Here is a 24,525-nt window from a genome sequence, read left to right on the forward strand (position 1 = left end):
GCCTCCAGGACAGGTTTGGGAAGCACTGCCCTAAAGTAATAATGCTGAAAACACCAAGTGTTTCAGGAGACCTAATGGTTATATTTACATAGTGTGCAATAAAAAAGTCACTTCCTTTACTAGTCCTGGGCCATGCACTAAGGTTTATTGGGGTCCTTGAGGCAGTGGGGCTCTGCATTGGTCCATAATCCAACCTCATCTTTGCCACTATGCTTTACCACATAGATATATGTGTTCATAATTAATTATGATTATTATTATTTTTTCACACATATACATACATACACACACACACACACACATATAAATGAGTTGTTGTTTTATAGCCTATATATATGTGTGTGTTCATCTCGGCATTCGCCTGCGTGAGCACATCTTTCGCGTGACGTGACGGTGAATAAAGAAAAGCGCGTGGGCGTGGACAAGGGCACTTCAGCATTAACGAGGCAGAAGTGAAGAACAGCATCTCTTGTTGTTCGCCTGTGGAAGCAGCACTTTATCAAACAGTGTTACTTAACCTGAGCGCAAGAATAAAGCAGCTCGCTCTGCTCCTGAAATAAAAATACCTCTGATTAGTGTTATGGAAAGAGAACACGGAGCCGAACAGTTCTCATCCGGTTTGTTACCTACAGCCAAAACTGTCAATCAGGATGGAATTAAAGTTCCTAAGGTAGGTTACCTGGATATGAATTAAATCACTTATGTTTGATTTTTGCACTATGTATTTTTGGCTCCAAGTAAGAGCAGACGGTGGGGTTAACTAATAAGGCGGGTGTTGATGTTGAATATAATTATTAAAGTGCCCCTATTATGGATATTTGAAAACGACCTTTTATGCAGTGTGTAACACAGCTCTAAGTGAATGAAAACATTTCTACAAACTTGTTTTTTGATTTGGTCTGGTTTTGATTTATAACAATTAAAATGTTTAATAACAAATGGCAAATTTTTATTTCACAGATTAAAGTAGACTCCTTTTGCTGAATAAAGACAGCAACTGATTCTGTATTCAAGGATGACCCACATGTTTTTAATATTAGCAGAATATCCACCAACATGTTCTTTTTGCCAAAACCCTTTATCCATGAAACATGTTTTATTAGGTTGTGCTTGGTTTGATTACCTTTTGATTATCTTGATTCCAAAAGTGTGGATTTCAGGAACAAAATGTAAAACATTTATATCATATAGTATACGTGTTTTTATATTTTGCATTTGATTTAACTATTACAGTTGATAAAGTACACATTCTGTTGGTCATCATCCACCATCCCCTGCATCGGATTAAAGTCAAAATAAAATGCTGAAAATAAACACATTCATGTCATGTTTATTTGAACGTTTCAATCAGTGTCTACAGTGGCGTTGGTCCTAGGGAGTAGAGCTCCTGAAGGTAGTTTCTGATGTGATCAACTAGAGTTTGAGTCTATTACTTCAGGATCGTTGATGGTTGTGTACACCCCATCCATAGAACAAAACGACTGTAACCCTCTGTCATTAATGGCAATGTCGTAAGGTTTTAGTTTAGGGCAGCGGCTATTTGCGCTGAGTGAAAATATAGCAAACTTGTTTTTTAATATCCTTCATATTCTATGTCAGTTCACAGCAGTGATAGAAATTAATCTATTCTAATAAGTTTAAATGGATTTTTACATTTTATGGGCATTTTTACCTTTATAAAGCCTTTTAAAATTCTAAAACATCTCATCATCTAAATACTCACATTCAAACATTTAATCAGTCAATTAGAATAAAAGACATTTTGGCTGTTACCAAACAAATGATATCAGTATCAACAAAATTCATCTTTGCAATGCAGAGGAAACACAGAAGCTGCATGGGATGAATTTCCCACACAAAGGGACATGAATACATTTAACCTGCAGTTACAAATGCACAAATAATATTTTGTTATTTTAAACATAAAACACTGAACACTGATAATTAAAATTATCTTAAAAAGATACTTTAAATGTGAAATTAAAACCGCCAGCAGGTGGCAGCAAGTCACTGTTAGGAAGTGAGTCATTTCGATTGAACCGAATCATTTAAACGGTTGATTCATTCAGAAACGAAACACCGTCATGTTGCACAGAGACACAAAACAGCTCTGAGGCTGTTTGGAATTTGTTGTTGGCAAATTAAAGCAAAAACAGGCAATATAGTGTCTAAAACGTAAGTCTCATAATATTACCTTATAGTTTATTGAACTGTTGAATAAAATTGACCAACTTTCTTTCTGTGGTATTTTATGCACTATGGCATTTAGTCTTTCACAAAATATAGCTAACGTAGGGACATTATAACTAGCCACTATATTGATTTACGATCTTAAATGTGTTCAGCGCCATTTTTTTTTAAACAGTCTATGGCCTAGTCCATAGACATATAATGAAAAAAAATGATCTTTGAATGGAAGTCGATGAGAGCACTCGGGGCGATTCTCAGCAACTCGACACTGATTGGACTATTTAGAGGCAGAACAAACAGTGTAGAATAGTGAAAGCTAGCGTAACACTGTGGTTGAATGTAAAAGAAAAACATTCAATTCGCCCTAATGGAGAAACCGCCCCGTCTGAATATTTGGTTTGAACTGTTCTGGAACAGTGTTGTGAATACAACTTAATCACTGATTTCTAGTCGTGTCCTCTTTTTGAAGGCCAAACAAAGTAGTTTCGCTTTCACATTGAAACACAGCATCTTCATGACATGGCAGCGGCGGCAACAACAATACTACAGCGAGAATCAAAGTTACGTTTTCTTTCTTTTGCGTGAACATCTGGGCGGTGTTATGCAAATCTTCCCACACAGTGATGTAGACATGTGGGGGCGTGTTTAAATGAAGCGTTTCAGGGAGGCGTGGACGAGTCTTAACTTTTATAAAGAATATCTCTTTGGTTTTGAGACCTTAGTCTTTGCAACTTTAGGGATCTTATCTATGCATGAACAGTTTGTAACACTCCAAAGAGAAAGGAAAACTTGAAATTGCATCATACAACCCCTTTAAAATTCCAGTTTATCTGTAATGTCCCTGCAGAGCCAGAGCAGAGGGAACTAACTTGATTGTGTTATTACTGCTGGACTGAAATGCTAAGAGCATTCCAGCAGTTATGAAAGGTCTTTGATGCTGGGCACTGGAATTTTTTTTCAAGAGCTTCAAATGGAAAGTCACAAAAACAGAATCCAAGCTTAATCAACTCCTCCAGTTAGGATTTTGTGTCCTCTTGCAGTAAAAAGTTCACCGGTCTCTCATGGATCTTGTTTTAACTTGCTACAATAGCTGTCATTGTCCATCCTTTTATAATCTTTTTTTTTGTCTTCCTTTCAGCTCTCACCACAGCAGGAGAGGAAAAGAGCTCTGACTGTGTGGAGTAAGGTGTGTTTTGCAATCGGAGGGGCTCCGTATCAGATCACAGGCAGTGCCCTGGGCTTCTTTCTACAAATCTTCTTGCTTGATGTGGCACTGGTGAGGAGACATATGTGAATGCTATAACTGAATGGCAGAGGACCGTGAGACCTCAACACCTGATTATAAAAATAAACTGGCTCAGTGATCTATTTTTAATGCATCATATCACTAGATAGAATGGAGAGAAATGTATCTCTCCATGCTCCAATTTAAACAAAGGAAGAGAACAATGACGCAGAACCTCAGAAACAAATGTGGGAGAGAATGAAGAGCATGTGAGAGGGCAGAAAGCAGATTAGCTGCTCTGTCTTGCTGTGTACTGCATCCCTGTGACTTTAACAATCCTTAGCTCCAGTTATCTTGATCAAAACTCCTGCTGCCTCATTATTGCAACCAATCAGATCTTCTCATCCGAGTCTGTCGAGCAAATGAAGGATGGGCACCAGATGAAGTGTGATGTGGTTAAAGAACTATCATGTTTAGTCAAGTAGATTTTATTTTTGTGTAGCACTTTTCACAATACACATTGTTTCGAAGCAGCTTTAAATAAAATAATGATGTTAATGTTCTTCAAAATCATGTTTTTTCTAGTCATTGTACTGGAATCTATATTTGATACATTAAGAGAGCAATGCTGTGTGTAAATCCTACGGTAGCTAATGACCGAATCTGTCTTTCTAGTTGGATCCCCTCAACGCTTCTGTGATCCTGTTTGTGGGTCGGGCCTGGGATGCTGTGACTGATCCTACAGTTGGGTTTTTAGTAAGCAGAACCCCATGGACACGGCACGGACGCATGATGCCCTGGTATGTGATTGTCAGAAATGCACGCCATGAAATGATATTGTAATGTGTGCTGGATGTGCTGGATCATGATACTGTTTTCCAAATTCATGAGAAAATTAAAAGGAAATAAAAACTCTGTATCTAATTAGCTGGAACTCTGGGATTGGGTGGGTATTCACACAAAGAGAAAGAGAGATGTATTTGAGACTGAGAAATGAGCAGTAGCCATGGTGATCTGAGCCAAGTCCATCTGCTCTGGATTATGTATACCAGGGGTAGGCAACAGGGTTCCCATGCTTCTTGAAAGTACTGGCCTGGAAAGTACTTGAAAACAAACATAAGTCCTTGAAAGTGCTTGAATTAGATTTGATAAAAAAAAAATGTTTATGCAGGGATTAAAGGGGTCCTATTATGCTCTTTTACAAAGTCTTGATTTTGTTTTGGGGGTGAACTAGAACAGGCTCTCACACTAGGTTGTTCGAAAAACACATTATTTTTCACATATTTTACATTATTACAACACCTCTCTTCCCAGTCTGCCATGAACAGCTCGAATAGTTCCTTATTAAATAAAGTCCCGCCTTCTGAAATACGAAATGTGCTGTGATTGGTTAGCTGGGCCAGTGTGTGTTGTGATTGGCAGGAAACGTCATGCCCCTTACCATAGCCGCCTGCGAGCTTCAGTGTAAACCCGGATGATTGTAACCACTCTAAGCTTGTCTGCCTTGGGAAGTGAACACTAGCGTGTCTCCAACATAGTGATAACACTCATATTGGGGTTCTGTGCATACAAACCATATCTCGTCCCATTCATTGATCTTTGTGATATCACAAATCCTGGAAAATATGCATTGTAGTCCAAACGAGTCGTTTGTTGTAGTTTTTTAAAAAGTGATTTCGTTAAATAAAATATCTCCTTTTGAAGTGGACTTTGAGCGTAACTTTGCAGATCTTTTTTATGCTCAAACAGCAACATTACAGACTAACTAAAGTTTAAAAGGTGAAAAAGCAAAATAGGACCCCTTTAAAGTTTTCTGTCGCTACGACGGATTTCCGTCAATTGGGAAAAAAATTAGGGGAAGAGAAACATGTACAGAAACGTTGTTCTGCCGGCACACCAAAAATCATACCCAACATTGCTGCAGATTCTCAGTGACAACATAGTGACACTGCTCGCATCATTCACAGGCAGGTTATCAGCAGAGAACTGCCTGATTTTGCTCTATTTTTTAACGAAAATAGTTCCAAATATAGTAACAAGCCGCTTTGCCTCTCTAAAAGCAAACACAGCTGAGTTTCATTCATTCAGTGAGAGTGCGTTTTTGAACGAATCTAGTGAGCCAGTGATTCATGATTATCCATTCATAAAGTCACTTGCTTCATTCCTGAATGAATCAGTCATTCGAAAGAATCAATTGAATGAATGATTCAGTGAAGAAATCAGTGACTTGCCGCCACCTGCTGGTGGATTTAGTTTAATTTGTAGCGTATAATTTCAGTAATATACAGGTCCTTCTCAAAAAATTAGCATATTGTGATAAAAGTTCATTATTTTCCATAATGTAATGATAAAATTAAACTTTCATATATTTTAGATTCATTGCACACCAACTGAAATATTTCAGGTCTTTTATTGTTTTAATGCTGATGATTTTTGGCATACAGCTCATGAAAACCCAAAATTCCTAACTCAAAAAATTAGCATATTTCATCCGACCAATAAAAGAAAAGTGTTTTTAATACAAAAAAAGTCAACCTTCAAATAATTATGTTCAGTTATGCACTCAATACTTGGTCGGGAATCCTTTTGCAGAAATGACTGCTTCAATGCGGCGTGGCATGGAGGCAATCAGCCTGTGGCACTGCTGAGGTGTTATGGAGGCCCAGGATGCTTCGATAGCGGCCTTAAGCTCATCCAGAGTGTTGGGTCTTGCGTCTCTCAACTTTCTCTTCACAATATCCCACAGATTCTCTATGGGGTTCAGGTCAGGAGAGTTGGCAGGCCAATTGAGCACAGTAATACCATGGTCAGTAAACCATTTACCAGTGGTTTTTGGCACTGTGAGCAGGTGCCAGGTCGTGCTGAAAAACGAAATCTTCATTTCTATAAAGCTTTTCAGCAGATGGAAGCATGAAGTGCTCCAAAATCTCCTGATAGCTAGCTGCATTGACCCTGCCCTTGATAAAACACAGTGGACCAATACCAGCAGCTGACATGGCACCCCAGACCATCACTGACTGTGGGTACTTGACACTGGACTTCAGGCATTTTGGCATTTCCTTCTCCCCAGCCTTCCTCCAGGCTCTGGCACCTTGATTTCCGAATGACATGCAAAATTTGCTTTCATCCGAAAAAAGTACTTTGGACCACAGAGCAACAGTCCAGTGCTGCTTCTCTGTAGCCCAGGTCAGGCGCTTCTGCCGCTGTTTCTGGTTCAAAAGCACACGCCTGTGCACGGTGGCTCTGGATGTTTCTACTCCAGACTCAGTCCACTGCTTCCGCAGGTCCCCCAAGGTCTGGAATCGGTCCTTCTCCACAATCTTCCTCAGGGTCCGGTCACGTCTTCTCGTTGTGCAGCGTTTTTTGCCACACTTTTTCCTTCCCACAGACTTCCCACTGAGGTGCCTTGATACAGCACTCTGGGAACAGCCTATTCGTTCAGAAATTTCTTTCTGTGTCTTACCCTCTCGCTTGAGGGTGTCAATGATGGCCTTCTGGACAGCAGTCAGGTCAGCAGTCTTACCCATGATTGCGGTTTTGAGTAATGAACCAGGCTGGGAGTTTTTAAAAGCCTCAGGAATCTTTTGCAGGTGTTTAAAGTTAATTAGTTGATTCAGATGATTAGGTTAATAGCTCGTTTAGAGAACCTTTTCATGATATGCTAATTTTTTGAGATAGGAATTTTGGGTTTTCATGAGCTGTATGCCAAAATCATCAGTATTAAAACAAAAAAAGACATGAAATATTTCAGTTGGTGTGCAATGAATCTAAAATATATGAAAGTTTAATTTTATCATTACATTATGGAAAATAATGAACTTTTATCACAATATGCTAATTTTTTGAGAAGGACCTTTAAATCATTTAATATTTCTGTGTTCAAAATGTTATATTTAACACATTAATCTCCACGCAAATGTATGAATTTAATAGCACTTATGCCACCTCTGAGCCTCATTAAACGTCTGAAAGCCACTTTTGTGTTCTTCTGTGCCACCTCTGTAGTACAAATACATTTTTTACTAATACTAATTTCATATGATTGGTAACCTTTTTGTCTTATTCTACTTCTTATTATATTGTTTTAAATAGAAATTTTAAAAAGCTTATAAACATATATTTTTGAATTTGACCGATGAAAATGATGCCATTACAAAGGTAAAGAGAAAATACCCCTGTAAGTCACTTTGAGTCAAATACCTCATATCAGGAAGGCAGAATATTTTATTATTGATCAGAAGGTGCTTCTAAATTTTTTTTTAAAGCGCTCCTAAAAACAAGAAGAAAAAATGGTTTTTAAACTGGGTGTGTGACAGGTATGGCTGTGAAATGGGGTTTGACTGAGGAAACATTTTCAGTCAAAAGATTTTTTATTTTTTTGCTTTAACCCCTGTTTATGGCGCTATTTCAAAAATTGTCCTATATGTTCTGTCAAAGACAGAACGAAACGGCACTAATGATTGGGGGTGGAGATGGGGTAGCGCGAAAAAAAACACAAAAAAAAAAAACACTATCAATATGCGGGGTATTGAAATCGCATTTGAATTAGTGCTCGCTGTTCACTTTCGCTTTCGAGATCACGCCCACTCTGTGTAAAGGGAGCACATCTTACAGTGTGTGCATAATTATTAGGCACATTGATATTCTTCTGATCATATTTTTTTTTCTAAGCACATTTTTTCAATTCCAAACCATATCAGTCTTAATAGCTACTATTATTTTTGTATTTAATCATTTAGAAGTGATATATAATTGTCCATGAAGGCTGTAAATGAAAAACAACTTAAGGTGTGCAGAATTATGAAAATGCACGTTGAGTGCAGAAAAAAACTTTTGCTTTCTGATTGGCTCAGCCGACCACACCCCCAGAATTGACCAATCAGAGTGTAAGCAGCGTGCAGGAGATAAGAGAGAGGCAGTTTAAAAGGCTGTTTGTTTATGCGGTGTGTGTAAGACCGTTTCCGTTTTGTGTGCTGTTCATATGAGGAACAGACCACCTCGACCACAATGAGAATATTAAATGTTTAAAATGATTTTTACCACCCATATATAACCACAAAAATATAACTAGAGAGTCAAGAGGCATTTATTTGTCATTTGCATAGTTAAGACTGGGGAAAACTGGGCATTGAAATGCTTGTGACAAGGCTCAGACATTCAGTGACAATAACAAGACATAAAAGACATAGACGTACGTGTAGAGCACTAAGATTTTTCAGTGACTTCAGTGCCCATAGGCAGAATAGACACGGACAGAGCATTATATACAAATAAGTGTCAGTAACAGATACAATAAAGGTAGACAGTTAAGAGTTATAAGTATTCATAAGTAGTCCTGAGATACTAATATGATTATTTGGGTAGAGCGGTGTCTAAAATGTCATTGTAGAGTGACGCAGAGCTACATGAAGGAAAATTAAAGTGGCAATGCAGATGAAATAAATAAACTTAAGAGCAGCACACATTCCGATTGTATTCCTGAGTAGAGCAATGTCCCAAATGTCATTGTAAAGTGTCACAGAGCTACATGAAGGAATATTAAAAAGTGGCAGTGCAAGTACAATAAAAGTAAACATAAGAGCAGCATGTATTCTGGTTTTAGATGAAGGATAGCTGGTTTTTAAGCAGTCTGATGGCTTGAAGATAGAAGCTGTTCTTCAGTCTGGTTGTCCGTGATCGGATGGATCGTAAGCGTCTGCCTGATGGCAGTGTGGCAAACAGCTGATGAGCAGGGTGAGTGCGGTCCTTGATGATGCTGTGAGCCTTTCTCAAGCAGCGAGTCTGATAGATATCCTGTAAGGCTGGGAGTTTATGTCCAATGATGAGCTCTGCAGTTCTCACCACTCGCTGAAGAGCTTTGCGGTCGAGAGAAGAGCAGTTGCCGTACCATACAGTGATGCAGCCGGTCAGAATGCTCTCTATAGTGCAGCGGTAGAAATTTGACATGATGTTAGAGGAGATGCCAAACCTCTTTAGTCTCCGCAGGAAGTAGAGATGCTGACGGGCTGTTCTCACTATGGTCTCTAAATGTAGGGTCCAGGAAAGACCCTCAGAGATGTGAACGCCAATGAACTTGTAGCTCTTAACTGTCTCTACTATCTCTCCATTGATGTGAATGGGAACATGACCCTCTCTCTGTGACTTCCTGTAGTCCACGATCATCTCCTTGGTCTTGCTGACGTTTAGAGAGAGATTGTTATCAGCACACCATGCTGTGAGTGCATTAACCTCATCTCTGTAGGATGTCTCATCACCATTAGTGATGAGTCGTAGGATAGTTGTATCGTCAGCAAATTTGAGGATGATGTTGGAGCTGTGCTTAGCAGAGCAGTCATAAGTGAACAGGGAGTACAAGAGAGGACTGAGTACACATCCCTGTGGGGCACCAGTGCTGAGTGTAAGTAAGGAGGATGTGTGATTGCCCATTCTAACCACCTGGGGTCTGCCGGTCAGGAAATCCAGGACCCAGTTACATAAGTGACTGTTAAGACCTAGATCTTTCAGTTTGGCTGTAAGTTTGGTAGGGATGATGGTGTTAAATGCAGAGCTGTAATCAACGAACAGCATCCGCACATAGGTGTCTCTTCCTTCCAAGTGTTAGCATATAGCAAACTATATGGTTTCTAGGTATTTGTATGAAAAATGCGTGGTGCTGCTGACGCAGGAGCCAGCATTCTAATGTAGAACCCGGATGTGCTGCATCTTGTTTACAAGCAGAGGCATGCACATGCATACGTGACTGTACTCTCATGAACGCACTTCAAAGACTGGTACGAAAGTAGTTCTTACGATTCACGGAATGTCAACATTTTTGATTGATGACTTTGAACTTTGACCCACCCCCTTAGGGATTAACCTTATGACCTTTTTAATGGTCTCCAGATGTGTTATGACATCTGTTTGTAATATATCTGCCTTATCGTAATTAACCTGTGACCTCAGCAATGAAATAAGAGAATAGTGAGATTGTCCTTAAATGATCACAAGATGTTCAATGCCATCTGTTTGTAATCCATAGTGCCATAATTAACCTGTGACCTCCATCATTAAGTAGAATATTGTTTAAATTGTCCTTTAATGATCAGCAGATGCTTGTGTTAAATGTGTGTAAATTGGCCTTGTCAAAAAAACGAAGATTTCAAGCGTGGTTGAACTCGATCGCCCGGGACAGCTGTGGACCACATGTGCTTGTATTGTGCGGAGGTCCATAGCGTTCTTGTTTAAATAGAGCAGGCCATTTCTGTGGAAAATCAGAAAAGAGCAGATAAATGAGAAAATAATACAATAAAAAAAATGATTATAATAATCTCTCTCTCTCACACACACACACACTCACTCTCACACACACACACACACACACACACATTTTCAGCAATATAAAAAAGGCTTTAAATAAAATGTGACATGACTAATAATGAAATTGAAAATAAATCAATAAATCAATAAATAAATTCCCCTTACATTTTTCTGCAAGTCTTCCTCATGCAAGCATCACCATTCTTTGAATGAGAGGTTTACAAAAATTGTGCTTAGTTTAAGCTGGAAAAGCTCCTCTCTCTCTCTCTCTCTCTCTCTCACTCACTCACACTTACTCACTCACTCTCTCTCTCTCTCTCACACACACACGTTTGCTCAGCTATCTGAATGCGGACATTACACAGACTCCTGTTGTTTTTTATCTACAGATAATTATACATTTTACAACCTAACACTAACCCATCACAGAAAACTTTACATCTTACAAAATAAATAAATAATTGGCATGATTTCTAAGTAATTTTCTCATGGGGCTCAATAAAATGGCCCATGCAAAGTCAAAATATTCATGCTCCTCTCTTTAAGAGGGCACTTGGCCCCTGCAGTTTAGGACAAACAAGTACACCAACACAACATTCAATCATCCGAATATTATTCTCTTCTTTTAAATGAAATGACAATATATGAATTAGGCGATCGCATATGATATAAAACAAAGGAAAACATTTACAGTAGTTTTAGTCATCACTAAAAATATAAAGACGTTGTATATTTTACCAGGATCGGGTCAATGAGCTCGTTGCTCAGCATTCAGATATATGAGTAGTGCTTGCCGTACCAGGGCAGCTTGTTTCAGAAACCCTCCACCTTCCCCAGCTTCACCTGTATAGATCTGCTACAAGGTGATTCATGTATCAATTTAATAAATAGAAAACAAGTAGACCTAATAGAATGTACGAGTGTAGACGGAAAATAATTTAAGAAACAACCTTGTATCTTATATCTGATATAAACTATAATAATATAATGTAAACATCTCAAATGAAGAGGATGGGTTAAAGCAATATTTTATTAAATCAAGCAAATTCACAGAAATATTGCGTATATGAACAAAGAGACCTCTAACACATCAGCAAAAACTAGGAAACAAAGCGTAAGGAAACTATCAATAACAATTAGATGGGAAAATATAAGAATGGTGAACAAATTCAAACAGAAAGAACTAACAAAATCATGGAAACATATAAATTCGTTCTGGTTTCATAGTGCAACGCCATAAAAAACTTTGTGGTTTAGAGTTCACTACGGCGTGATGAGGCCTAGTGCCGTTAAACACATGGATAAAGTCAAGATACCTACTGTAGCAATTTTAGGCGTACTTACCAGGGATCAGTCTGGTGTGTGAAAGAGTTAGAAAAAGCATTTGTGTTTGTGTTGTTAAACCATATTGTTCTTATTGTCTCTATAAAGATTTGTTGCAGAATTTGTTTAGTGACATTCAATGGAATATTTTATTAAAAGATAACTCTGAGGACTGTTTGAGTAACACTCTGTCAAGTGCTCACCCAACTACCGGAAACCTGTAACTTTATTATAATTATTTAAAAATACATATAAGCTTCACGCCTGACGCATTTGTAACTCACTATAAACTAATATTTAATCTAAGCAAACATTTACAATTGTGAAAAATTAAAAGATGTTAAAAAACTGCTGGCCTCATGATTTCTTAAAGCCAGACATGACAACGCTTAGTGACAGTCATACCTGTTTCCTGGAACAAAACTAAAAGGCAGATGCCTAAATCGCAAAAACTGAATGCATCATCGCTTTCACTTAAAACAACTGATTTATTAAAATCGTGTTTAGAGACGCGTACAAAGAAAATAGTGTTTGCTCGCCATCTTCAGCTTGTAACTTTTAGTGTTTTAAATGTACATGTAACAGAGTAATAGTAAGATTGAGGCCTTCGTAGAAAGACCAGAAATGAGCGCATAGTATTATTTCAATTAATAACATGCAAACAAACAATGGTTGTTTTTGCGATTTCATAATAAAAGCATCTAAATTGTAAACAAACTATTATCTTTTATATTAAAACTTTTATAAAAAGGTTTTGTAACACACAGTTGTGTAAGACACAAACCAAAACATCTCATTAATGTTATCAGTCCTTTTACACATATTTTGCGTACTATCAATTTTAAGAATGTATGGTTTATCATGCATGCAGATTATATTTTAAAGTTAAGCTAAGTCAATGGGTTTATTAGGATGCTTTGTTCTTTCTATAGACTTATACTTTAGACGTAGAACATCTGCATGTTTGTGTAGGGTAGGCTAGTCAAAATTTGTAAGTCGTGACTCATCTCCGACATGAAGGATCAATGCATAAAATGCGACCATAAACATCATTAACTAAAATGAACAAATGACAATATTCAGCAATATGATTTCACACAGATAACTTTATTTGAATATTTCATTGATATAATATGACACTGAGTTGTTAGAAAAGAAATATTTACTGATTTCATTTCATGATGACTAAAGGAACCGAATTGGTTCTCTGAAGTGATCCATTGACCAAAACTCCACCAAAAGAATCGGTTTGCAAAAATTAATTGGACTTTGCATCACTAACATTACTAAATTGTAATATCACAACAGGGCAGGGCCGTATACTTAACAAATAGTGCGGAGATGTTGAGTCTTTTTATATAGGGTATCTGAGCATGCGTATATTTAGAAGTCCAACGTTTTAGACCGCTGCCCTGTATAAGTATTCTGGGGTATTGCCCCCAGCAGCCATGTTTGAAGTCTGAGGTTTATACTGGGATTTGTAGTTCCCTGACCTATAAGTCTGTAGCGTTTGAATGAGGTATTAGTTACACGTGTAAAATTTAGCATCTTTGTAAAAAAAAAAAAATAATAATAAAAAAATTATATTGTTATATGTTAACATATTGAGACTAAACAATTATATTCAAGAATAATACAATATACATATAATATAATAAAACAGACTTGACATGTCAGCCATTGTTGTGTTATAGCATTAGGATTTGGTTGTGTTCTTTGTCTTAAGTCAAACAGTCCACTCTGCTATCTGAATATTCAGTCTGTCTTCATTATGAAATAATGGACCCATCATTACCCCATTCTAGAGAATGTGTGTTGCGTTAGACAGGGTGCTTAATGACCTAAAAGGGTATGTTTGTTGTGTTCTCTACCTCTGCATGTCTTCATCTAATTGAGTGTGACCAGTATTTAGGATGACCAGGACTGTTAGGCAAGGCAAGTTTCTGTATCACATTTCATACAAAATGGTAATTCAGAGAGCTTTACATAAAAGGAAGTAAAATAATCATTAAAAAAAATAATAATCACAACAGTAAAACAAGGAATTAAAAAAAACAAACTGAGAGTGGCATAATAGCTAAAACTGTATTTAGGTCCTAGGCCATTGAGTGATTGATTTATAAACATGTAAAAGTACTTAAAAGAGGTCCTATTATGCTTTTTCACTTTTTCAACTTTAGTTAGTCTGTAATGTTGCTGTTTGAACATAAAAAAGATCTGCAAAGTTACAAAGCTCAAAGCCCACTTCAAAAGGAGATATTTTATTTCATGAAATCACTTTTTAAAAACTACAAAGAACAACTTGTTTGGACTACAACGCATATTTTCCGGGATTTGTGATATCACAAATTTCAACGCAGGGGACGAGACCTGGTTGAGCTGCACTATAGAAGGCAACGAGGGTTATCACAATGTTGGAGATACGTTAGCTTTCCCAAGGCAGATGAACTTAGAGGGGTTACAATCATCCGGATTTAAATTGCGCTCAAATTGATTTGATTTTGATGCAATATTTACACTGAAGCTCACAGGCGGCTATGGTAAGGGGTATGACATTTCCCGACCAGGAGCCGAGTGCTGCCAATCACAACACACACTTGCCCAGCTAACCAATCACAGCACATTTTGTATTTCAGAAGGTGGGCCTTCATTTGATACAGGCACTATGCCAGCCTTTCATTCCAGACTGAGGAGAGAGGTGTTGTAATTATGTAAAATATGTGAAAAGTAATGTGTTTTTCAAACAACCTAGTGTGAGAGCCTTTTCTAGTACACACCCAAAACAAAATCAAGACTTTGTAAAAAAGCATAATAGGACCCCTTTAAAATCAATCCTAAATATAACTGGAAGCCAGTGTAAAGACCTGAGGACTGGTGTGATGTGCTCAGATTTTCTGATAATCGCGCTCTGGCTTGGTTCAAGGCAACCATGCCTAGTGTGAGTACACCCTAATAATAGTCTTCTTGGGAAGGCCGGTGAGAAGACCAAAACATTCATCCACCCTGCTGGTGACAAAGGCATGAACAAGTTTCTCCAAGTCTTGACTGGAAACAAAAGAATTAAATCTATCAATAAAATTAAATGTTTCCAAATGCAATGACTTCTGTACATGTTTGAAATGTTATGTTTGTAAGGTGATGGTGGATAACGTAGAATGTCAACTGTTCGAATAATTAACATAATTTAATAATTATAAAATTAATAATATAACAATATTTTAAATGTATTGTTTTAAATAAAGAATATAATATGGTTTTTGAAATATTTAAACGATAGATGATATAGATAGTAAAGATACTTTTAACATAAAATATATGAAGTATAATCACAGCCGGTAGATGTGGGCGATAGTTTAATAGACTGATAATTCGTACATGACTTGTATTAGCTATTTGCTTTTAAATAGAGGTATTTTTTGAAAAGCGACAGAGAGCCTGCAAAATGACTTTTCCGCTCTGTGTCTGACTATAGCAGAGGTATGTGTAAATTTTACAACCATAACAAAAGCCAAATAAATACGATTATACAGCTAGATTTGCTCCATATGTGAGACATTTATTTCCTTATTTTTTTTTTTTTACAGAAACACTGAATAACCAAAAAAGCACCACCACCAGTCCAGTTTAAATGTTCAGTTAAAATGACTAATATGCATTCAAACATGGTTATCAAGTTTAATTCTAATCACTAAAGTTCTATCATTAAATAATACTTTAAGGATATTTTGGATGAAAACCGGGAGGCCTTTGACTGTCCCATAGACTGCCAAGTAAGTTACACTGTCAAGGTCCAGAAAAGTATGAAAGGCATTCATGTATGAAAGACCGTAATGTTATGAAGCGACAAGAATACTTTTTTGTAAGCGAAGAAAACAAAAATAATGACTTATTCAACAATTCCTTGTCATCAGTCTCCTCTGTGTCTCTCCATATCGCCGTATGCTGCGTATGTTATTTTTGTTTTCTTCAAGTACAAAAAGTATTCTCGACGCTTCATAACGTTACGGTTGAAACACTGATGGCAGATGGACTATTCTGACGATGTCTTTCATACTTTTCTGGACTTTGACAGTCTAACTAACTTGGCAGTCTATGGGACAGTCTCAAGCCTCCCTGTTTTCATCCAAAATATCTTAAACTGTGTTCCGAAGATGAAACAGATGAGTTAATACAGAAGTACACGCACCATTGTGACCGTATTCACCCTCAAACATCAAATGAGCAGAGATCCTGTGTGGGGTTTTTATATCAGTTCTTAACCAATCGGTTCTTTCTCGGTTCTTCCCCTAAAGCTCAACATCTGTAACAACCTTCATACAATTAGATGATGATGACTGCTTTCTCTCTGCAGGATTCTGATCTCCACCACACCAGCTGTGTTGTGTTATTTCCTGATATGGGTAGTTCCACCTATAGAGCAGGGAAAGATGTGGTGGTATCTGCTCTTCTACTGTCTCTTCCAAACTCTCCAGACAGTAAGTACACATTCTAGTTTTTGAGGAATTAAATGTAACATTATATACCGTGATGTTATGTGTTTATATACAGGTGCATCTCAATAAATTAGAATGTCGTGGAAAAGTTCATTTATTTCAGTAATTCAACTCAAATTGTGAAACTCGTGTATTACTTAAATTCAGTGAACACTGACTGAAGTAGTTTAAGTCTTTGGTTCTTTTAATTGTAATGATTTTGGCTCACATTTAACAAAAACCCACCAATTCAGTATCTCAACAAATTAGAATACTTCATAAGACCAATAAAAAAAAAAAAATTTGTGTGAATTGTTGGCCTTCTGGAAAGTATGTTAATTTACTGTACATGTACTTAAAACTTGGTAGAGGCTCCTTTTGCTTTAATTACTGCCTCAATTCGGCGTGGCATGGAGGTGATTCTTTGACAGTGGCCTTCAGCTCACCTGCATTTTTTGGTCTCTTGTTTCTCATTTTCCTCTTGACAATACTGCATAGATTCTCTGTGGGGTTCAGGTCTGGTGAGTTTGCTGACCAGTCAAGCACACCAACACCATGGTCATTTAACCAACTTTTGGTGCTTTTGGCAGTGTGGGTTTTGGCAATGGAGTGCTCTAAAATTTCATGGTAAACGGGTGCAGTGACTTTGGTTTTCAAAAAACACAATGAACCAACACCAGCAGATGACATTGCACCCCAAATTAATGTGGAAACTTAACACTGGACTTCAAGCAACTTGGGCTATGAGCTTCTTCACCCTTCCTCCAGACTCTAGGACCTTGGTTTCCAAATGAAATACAAAACTTGCTCTCTTCAGAAAAGAGGACTTTGGACCACTGGGCAACAGTCCAGTTCTTCTTCTCCTTAGCGCAGGTAAGACGCCTCTAACGTTGCCTGTGGTTCAGGAGTGGCTTAACAAGAGGAATACGACAACTGTAGCCAAATTCCTTAACACGTCTGTGTGTGGTGGCTCTTGATGCCTTGACCCCAGCCTCAGTCCATTACTTGTGAACTTCACTCAAATTCTTGAGTCGATTTTGCTTGACAATCCTCATAAGGCTGTGGTTCTCTCGGTTGGTTGTGCATCTTTTTCTTCCACAGTTTTTCCTTCCACTCAACTTTCTGTTAACATGCTTGGATACAGCACTCTGTGAACAGCCAGCTTCTTTGGGCAATGAATGTTTGTGGCTTACCCTCCTTGTGAAGGGTGTCAATGATTGTCTTCTGGACAACTGTCAGATCAGCAGTCTTCCTCATGATTGTGTAGCCTAGTGAACCAAACTGAGAGACCGTTTTGAAGGCTCAGGAAACCTTTGCAGGTGTTTTGAGTTGATTAGCTGATTGGCATGTCATCATATTCTAATTTGTTGAGATTTGTTGTGAATTGGTGTTTTTTTGTTAAATGTGAGCCAAAATCATCACAATTAAAAGAACCAAAGACTTAAACTACTTCAGTCTGTCTGCACTGAATTTATTTAATACATGAGTTTCACTATTTAAGTTGAATTACTGAAATAAATGAACTTTTCCACAACATTCTAATTTATTGAGATGCACCGTTACATGTATGTCAACTTCTTGTCAAACATTTGGACACTATAAAAAAATGGTTAATCTAAACATTTATGCTTAAAATTAGATAAGAACGTCTTTTCAACTAATATTTTAATACTAAAGCTAATATTTTAACTATGCAAAAGTATTTTTAGTAAAAAAAATTTTTTTTTGAAAAATGGATGAGTAGGACACTATACATAGGATGCATCCAGCATATAAGTTTTGTTTAAATCACATATTCATACTTCCATTTGTGTTGTTTGTAGTTTTATTGTATAGTAAAGAATGAGAAGATGTGTCCAAACTTTTGACAGGTAGTGCATAATAATTTCATTTATTCATTTGCATATTTATACCATTCTGTTGTGAGCCAGCAATGAGTTACTCTGTGTGTTTTTGTAGTGCTTTCATGTGCCTTACTCTGCTCTGACCATGTTCATCAGCACTGAGCAGAAGGAACGAGATTCAGCCACAGCGTACCGTAAGAACATTTACACACATTATAATGCCTTACTGTTGCAATCGGCTACATAATACATGCAACAAACACATTATAACTGTGAAATCAAGAAACTTTTTTTTATTTTTTATTATCAATGTTGAAAAAAGTTGTGCTGCTTAATTTTTTGTGGAAACCATTAAACATTAGTTGTGCTGCTTATTTTTCTGTGGAAACCATTAAAAGAACAGCATTATTTTCAGGATTTCATATCTCATCAACCTCTAGCACCTAAATTATCATCTATCTCTCTCTCTTTCACAGAGGCGTGCATATATGATTGCATCTGCAGTCATAAGTTTGATCTGTGTTTTGTGTGCTGTTGTGCTGTTTTTTGGAGTGACAGAGCAGGACAGTGAGTTACTTCCCTTTACATACTGTACACATTTACATTATTCACGCTGAGTCAATACAAAATATGGAATACAAAAGCATCAAAATAAGCTAAGAGAGACCATGAGTTACAGTGATTTTAAGTAACAGTGATATAATGGTAATACTTTTATTACATTAGCTAATGCATTAAGTTTCATGAACTAACAATGATCAGTTACTTTTGCATTGTTTATTAATCTTTGTTAATGTTACTTTCTACATATTCTAACATATTTTAACATTTCAAGTTGTTTAAAATAACATTAGTTGAAGTATTATGAATAGAATAGAATAGTTTTATTGTAATTGTTTTTGAAACAACGAAAGACTGTTTAGCAGCTCAGAATGTTTGGCATAATAAAAAAAAGTATGGATACAAATAGAGATATTAAACAAGAAGAGAGGTAATCCAGAAGGAAATATATACAATGATAGTGCAAAATATAGTACTATAAAATATATACAATGGTTTGTGCCAGACAGAGTACCTTGTGCAAATAAACAATATAGTGCTGAAAACAATGTATATAATATGTGTATATTAAATATTAAGGATAGCAATGTATACACACCCAATATACACATGCACGCACACACACACACATGCACGAAGATGAACATGGATTGATGGATAAATGAATAAAATGCATAAATGTACATGGATTGATAATAAACAATAGTAGATTTATAAATTAACACCAAACCTAGATTAATAAATGCTATGTGTTCAGAGTTAGTGGATGAGACCAAATGCATTTATTAATCCTAATTAACTGAACCTTATTTACCTATGCATGTGAACAAATAAAATATTTCATATTTGTGTTGTTTTATTTTTGATTGTTTTGATTGCTGATTGTTTTGATTTTTAAATATTAATAATTTTACATTTTTACATTTAAATACATTTTACATTAAAATAAAAATGTAATTTTTATAAATTAAATGTGTGTTTTATAATTTAAATATTACCCTTTCAGTAACTCATGAACTCCCTGCAGTTCTCTCATGAAGCCCCATGGGTTTGTGAACCCAAGTTTGGGAAACCAAGTTCTAATTATAATTAATATTAATTTTATATTTTTTTTTTTTTTATTATTATTATTATTATTTTTTTTTTTGTTTGTTTGTTTTTTTTTTTTTTAATGGCTAATGGTTGTCTTTTTCAGATCAGAGTGGTTTAAAAGCACAGAAGCATGTGTCATTTCGGAGGGGTTTGCGGCTAGTGATGAGTCATGGGCCGTATGTGAAACTGGTGCTGGCCTTCCTCTTCACTTCTCTGGCCTTCATGGTAAGAAGAACACTTTAGAAATGCAGCTAAAACATGTCAGTGTCTTTTGAAAGGCACTTTTGTACTTATTTTAATTCCTGATTTATGATGATAGATATCTCATTCCACATCATTTACAAAAGATGCAAAATTTGTTTTAACTAGACAGTTTCTCAGGCGACAAACATCTGTGATATGAATGAGAGAGAGCAGTTTCTGGAACTGACCACAGCACAGCTCTACATTACACAGATGAGCTATGTGTGTTAAAACAAAGAGAGCCACAAAGAGAGAGAGAGGCTGCCATGCAAGAGATTAGGTTTAGAATCATAGTCAGCATTAGGACAGGTTTGCTATCAAAAGTGAAGTTCAGAATTGTTTTGAGACTGAAGTTGGGTTTGAAATGAAGACACTGTGTGGACAATAATCAACAGTTGCTTGATGGAATCTCATTTCATCGGTCTGTTTTCCTTTCTCAGCTGATGGAGGGAAATTTTGCTTTGTTCATCAAGTACACACTGGGATTCAGAGAGGATTTTCAGAACATCTTACTGGTCATCATGGTGAGAGTGTTTTCAACCGACTGCTTGAATAAGTGTTTTCGCTTCTGAATTGTTCGGTTTGGTGTTATAACAGCACTCAGCTGTTTGGATGAGGTTAGCAGTCTCCATAGTGATGAAAGACATGCATTTCTAGTTTAGAAGCAGCATGAGTTTGTTGACAGATGAAAAGATGGTTTATGGGCCCTTTCATACAACCCGGCGCAATGCGGCGCAAGTGTTTTTTGCTAATTTCAGCCCGACGCAGTTCTCATTTTCCCATCCTGCGCCACGTTGTTTAAATAGCAAATGCTTTTGCGCCCATTTGTGTGCTAACATTTAAAAAAAAATATGGGTGCGCAACTGCGCATACACTTTGCTTATTACACACACAGGGACGTGCAGCAGCACACAAACATTTAAAAAAAAAGAAAAATTACATTCCGCCATGTAAATAGCGAACACGCCATAGTGCAAGCGCAACTGGCTTTTAAAGGGGATGGGAGATGAGACTCTGTTTGGTTTATTGCATGTTACGCCCAAAAAACACCCATTACTCATTAAGAGAATAGGGACAACCTGTTTAGACCATGCACCCCGGCGGGCCGACCGTTTTCCCATCATTAAACTAGCAAAAAAGTACAACTACACAATTTCAACTATACCATTAAAATAGATCATTAAAATAGGGCCCTATAACTTCAGCAGTGTTTGCACTATTATCTTGCTGTTGCATAATATGGTAATGAGGTTTTGTAGTGGTCAGACATAAATACATGTTTGTGTGATTTGTCTTGTCAGCTGTCTGCCACTCTTACTATTCCCATGTGGCAGTGGTTCCTCTGTCGGTTTGGGAAAAAGACTGCTGTATACATTGGCATAACAGTGAGTTTCTGATGCTTGTGTTACATTAGTGAGAGAGGTGTATTGGCAGTCATGATTAATCTTCTGTGTGTTTGTGTTTTTAGTGGGCGGTGCCCTTCATGATCGTGGTGGTGTGTGTAAACAGTAATCTCTTTGTGTCCTACATCGTATCAGTTGCAGCTGGTGCCAGTGTGGCAGCGGCCTTCCTCCTGCCCTGGTGAGGGTTTTTCTGTGGCAGTTGTTCCGTATAGTCAAAGAGAAAGAAGACAGAGCTGTATTTAAGGATGTTAAAAGCTGATACTAAAAGGAAGTATCTATAACAAAAGGCTATAGAAAAATATATATTTACATTTATACATTCAGCAGACACCAATGTGACTTATTTTGCTAGTTTGTTAAACATGGGAACCAAATTCATGTTGCTAGTGCCAATCACTAATATGAACATAAATCATTCATACAATTAATAATGCCCTTTTGTTATTTTGCTGGAGATTATTCATGTTTTTTGTACAATGTTCAAAAATGAGTAAGGAACATTTTATTAAACATTCTGAATGTGGTAATATATCAAGACATTTGGATTTTTTTTGTTTAAAAAATAATTAAATGTATTAAAAACCAAAAGACCCTTCATTAAAACAAATTAAGATAATTTATTTAGATATTTTATATATTACCATTGAAAAGTTTGGGTTCAATAAGAAATGAATAGTTTTATTCGGCAAGGATATATTCAATTTATCAAAAGTTATAATATAATTTTACAATATTACTATTTTTACTGTATCTAATTTTTGATCAAGGAAATGCAGCCTTGGTAAGCATAAGATACTTCTTGTAAAAACATTCAAAATAAATCTTACCGACCCCAAACGTTTGAATGGTAGTTATATTTACTTGTCTCATAAAATATTTTCCTGCCTTTGACATGCAAGAAAATGCTCATTGCTTATTTCCATGTGCTCCTCTCAGTCACAGGAGTAAATTATATGAATTCCTTGAATAAATAGCCATATTAACAAGTTGTTGATCATTTTCCTAGATTCAACAGTTTGATATAACTAACACATCTAATCCCATAAACCAATACCATAATGAATGTAAGCATTAAATATCAATTTCATAATTTGACACTTATAGATGCTTCCATTTCAGGTCCATGCTTCCAGATGTGGTAGACGATTTTAAAGTCCAGAATCCCACCTCTCAAGGACATGAAGCTATTTTCTACTCTTTTTATGTTTTTTTCACCAAATTCGCCTCTGGAGTGTCACTTGGAGTATCAACACTAGCATTAAGGTAGCTCACTCTCTATCTTCCTCAGTGTATAGTATATTAAAGTGGTCATATGATGCGATTTCAAATTTTCCTTTCTCTTTGGAGTGTTACAAGCTTTTGGTGAATAAAGAAGATCTGTGAAGTTGCAAAGACTAAAGTCTCAAATCCAAAGAGATATTCTTTATAAAAGTTAACACACGTCCACGCCCCCCTGAAACAGCTCGTTCTAACACACCCCCACATCTCTACGTCAGCATGTGGGAATATTTGCATAAAGCTGCCCAGATGTTCACACAAAGAAAGAATGCGTACCTTTTATTCTCGTTGTAGTGTTGTTGGCGCCGCCGGCCGCTTCTGCTCACTCAAGGCTGTGTGACACTGTTTTGTTGAGAAAGTGAAACTACTTTGTTTTTGCCTTCCAAAAGAAAACACGACTAGAAATCATGCTTGTATCATATTTATAATGGGTTTTATGTTTTTGTCTCGTTGCTCCGGCCGGACAAGGCATCATGATATGTTAAGAGGCGTAACATTTCTGTCACACATTTGAGGCATTCGGCCAATCACAACGTGCTGGATAGCTGGCCAATCACAGAGTACCTCACTTTTCAGAGCGATAAGCTTTGTGAAAATTGGCACGTTTCAGAAGGCGGGGCATAGAGGAGAAACAATAATGTACAGTATGTGGAAAATAATGGTTTTTTGTTTGTTTTTTACCTTAAACCCTATAAACACATTTTATTACACCAAATACACAAAATAATGTTATTTTTAGCAGCATCATATGACCCCTTTAAAGGCTAAATAGTTTGTAAATAGATCATGATCTGTGATTTGCATTCTGGCTTTTTACATTCATCAGCTCATATTTAGGTTCTTCTGATTTCTGTCCCTTTAGCTTTGCAGGTTATGTGCCAGGAGTTTGTGTTCAGTCTGATTCTGTGAATCTGACATTGAAGATGTTGGTGTCAGCTGCTCCTGTATCACTTATAGCTCTGGGGCTGCTCGTCTTTAAAACGTATCCCATCAATGAAGAACGCAGGCAGTACAACAACAAACAGCTGCAGCTGCTGCTGCTGCAGTAGGACATACACTTATGATCATATCTGTATTTTTTACAGAGGCCTTATAAAATGTCACGAATGCCACTTTAGTCATGTTACCAACACTTGCTGTTGAAAATAAGAGTATTGTTTCTCACCTGCAGGAACGAAGAACTAGAGTCTGAGATGTAGGCCTTGAAGCTCGACAACACAGCATGAAATACCAGCTCTGGCCTACAGAGGGCTCCAAAAATGCATCTTAACCGCTGCAATGAGGAAATCTATCAGCTGATCTTTCAGAGACAGAACTTTCCTCACTCAGATGGTTAAATGGACAAATGAAGGATGTTGAACCTTTGAAAAAAAAATCTGCACTACTGCTTTGACCGCTACATATTTATACAAGCAGCTAACTACAAGATACTATTTGCTGCTTTCAGTAACAGTTACAGCTCTCCCTAGTTAACAAAGGGATACTTGTTTGATAAATATGAGGTTCAAATCTAACATCTACTAATACATCATATATTCTTGCAACTCTCTTTTCTCATTTGAGATGATAGATTCATATTTTGTTTTCTGACTGTAAAG

At 36.8% G+C, this 24,525-nt stretch overlaps 1 protein-coding gene across 1 annotated transcript; it reads left to right on the top strand.

Moving 5' to 3' along the window:
- The first annotated feature begins 389 nt into the window (after window positions 1-389).
- LOC109066205 (sodium-dependent lysophosphatidylcholine symporter 1-A-like) lies at window positions 390-24,292 on the top strand. Its single transcript, XM_042769604.1, has 13 exons — window positions 390-670; window positions 3,329-3,466; window positions 4,091-4,215; window positions 16,386-16,509; window positions 18,466-18,570; window positions 18,827-18,917; window positions 20,107-20,228; window positions 20,687-20,770; window positions 21,548-21,631; window positions 21,715-21,827; window positions 22,769-22,912; window positions 23,790-23,972; window positions 24,099-24,292. The coding sequence occupies exons 1-13, from the start codon at window positions 581-583 to the stop codon at window positions 24,124-24,126; spliced, it is 1,431 nt and encodes a 476-aa protein (XP_042625538.1). The 5' UTR covers window positions 390-580; the 3' UTR covers window positions 24,127-24,292.
- Window positions 24,293-24,525: the final 233 nt, after the last annotated feature.

Source organism: Cyprinus carpio, chromosome A13, assembly GCF_018340385.1.
Source record: "Cyprinus carpio isolate SPL01 chromosome A13, ASM1834038v1, whole genome shotgun sequence".
Taxonomy (NCBI): Eukaryota; Metazoa; Chordata; class Actinopteri; order Cypriniformes; family Cyprinidae; genus Cyprinus; species Cyprinus carpio.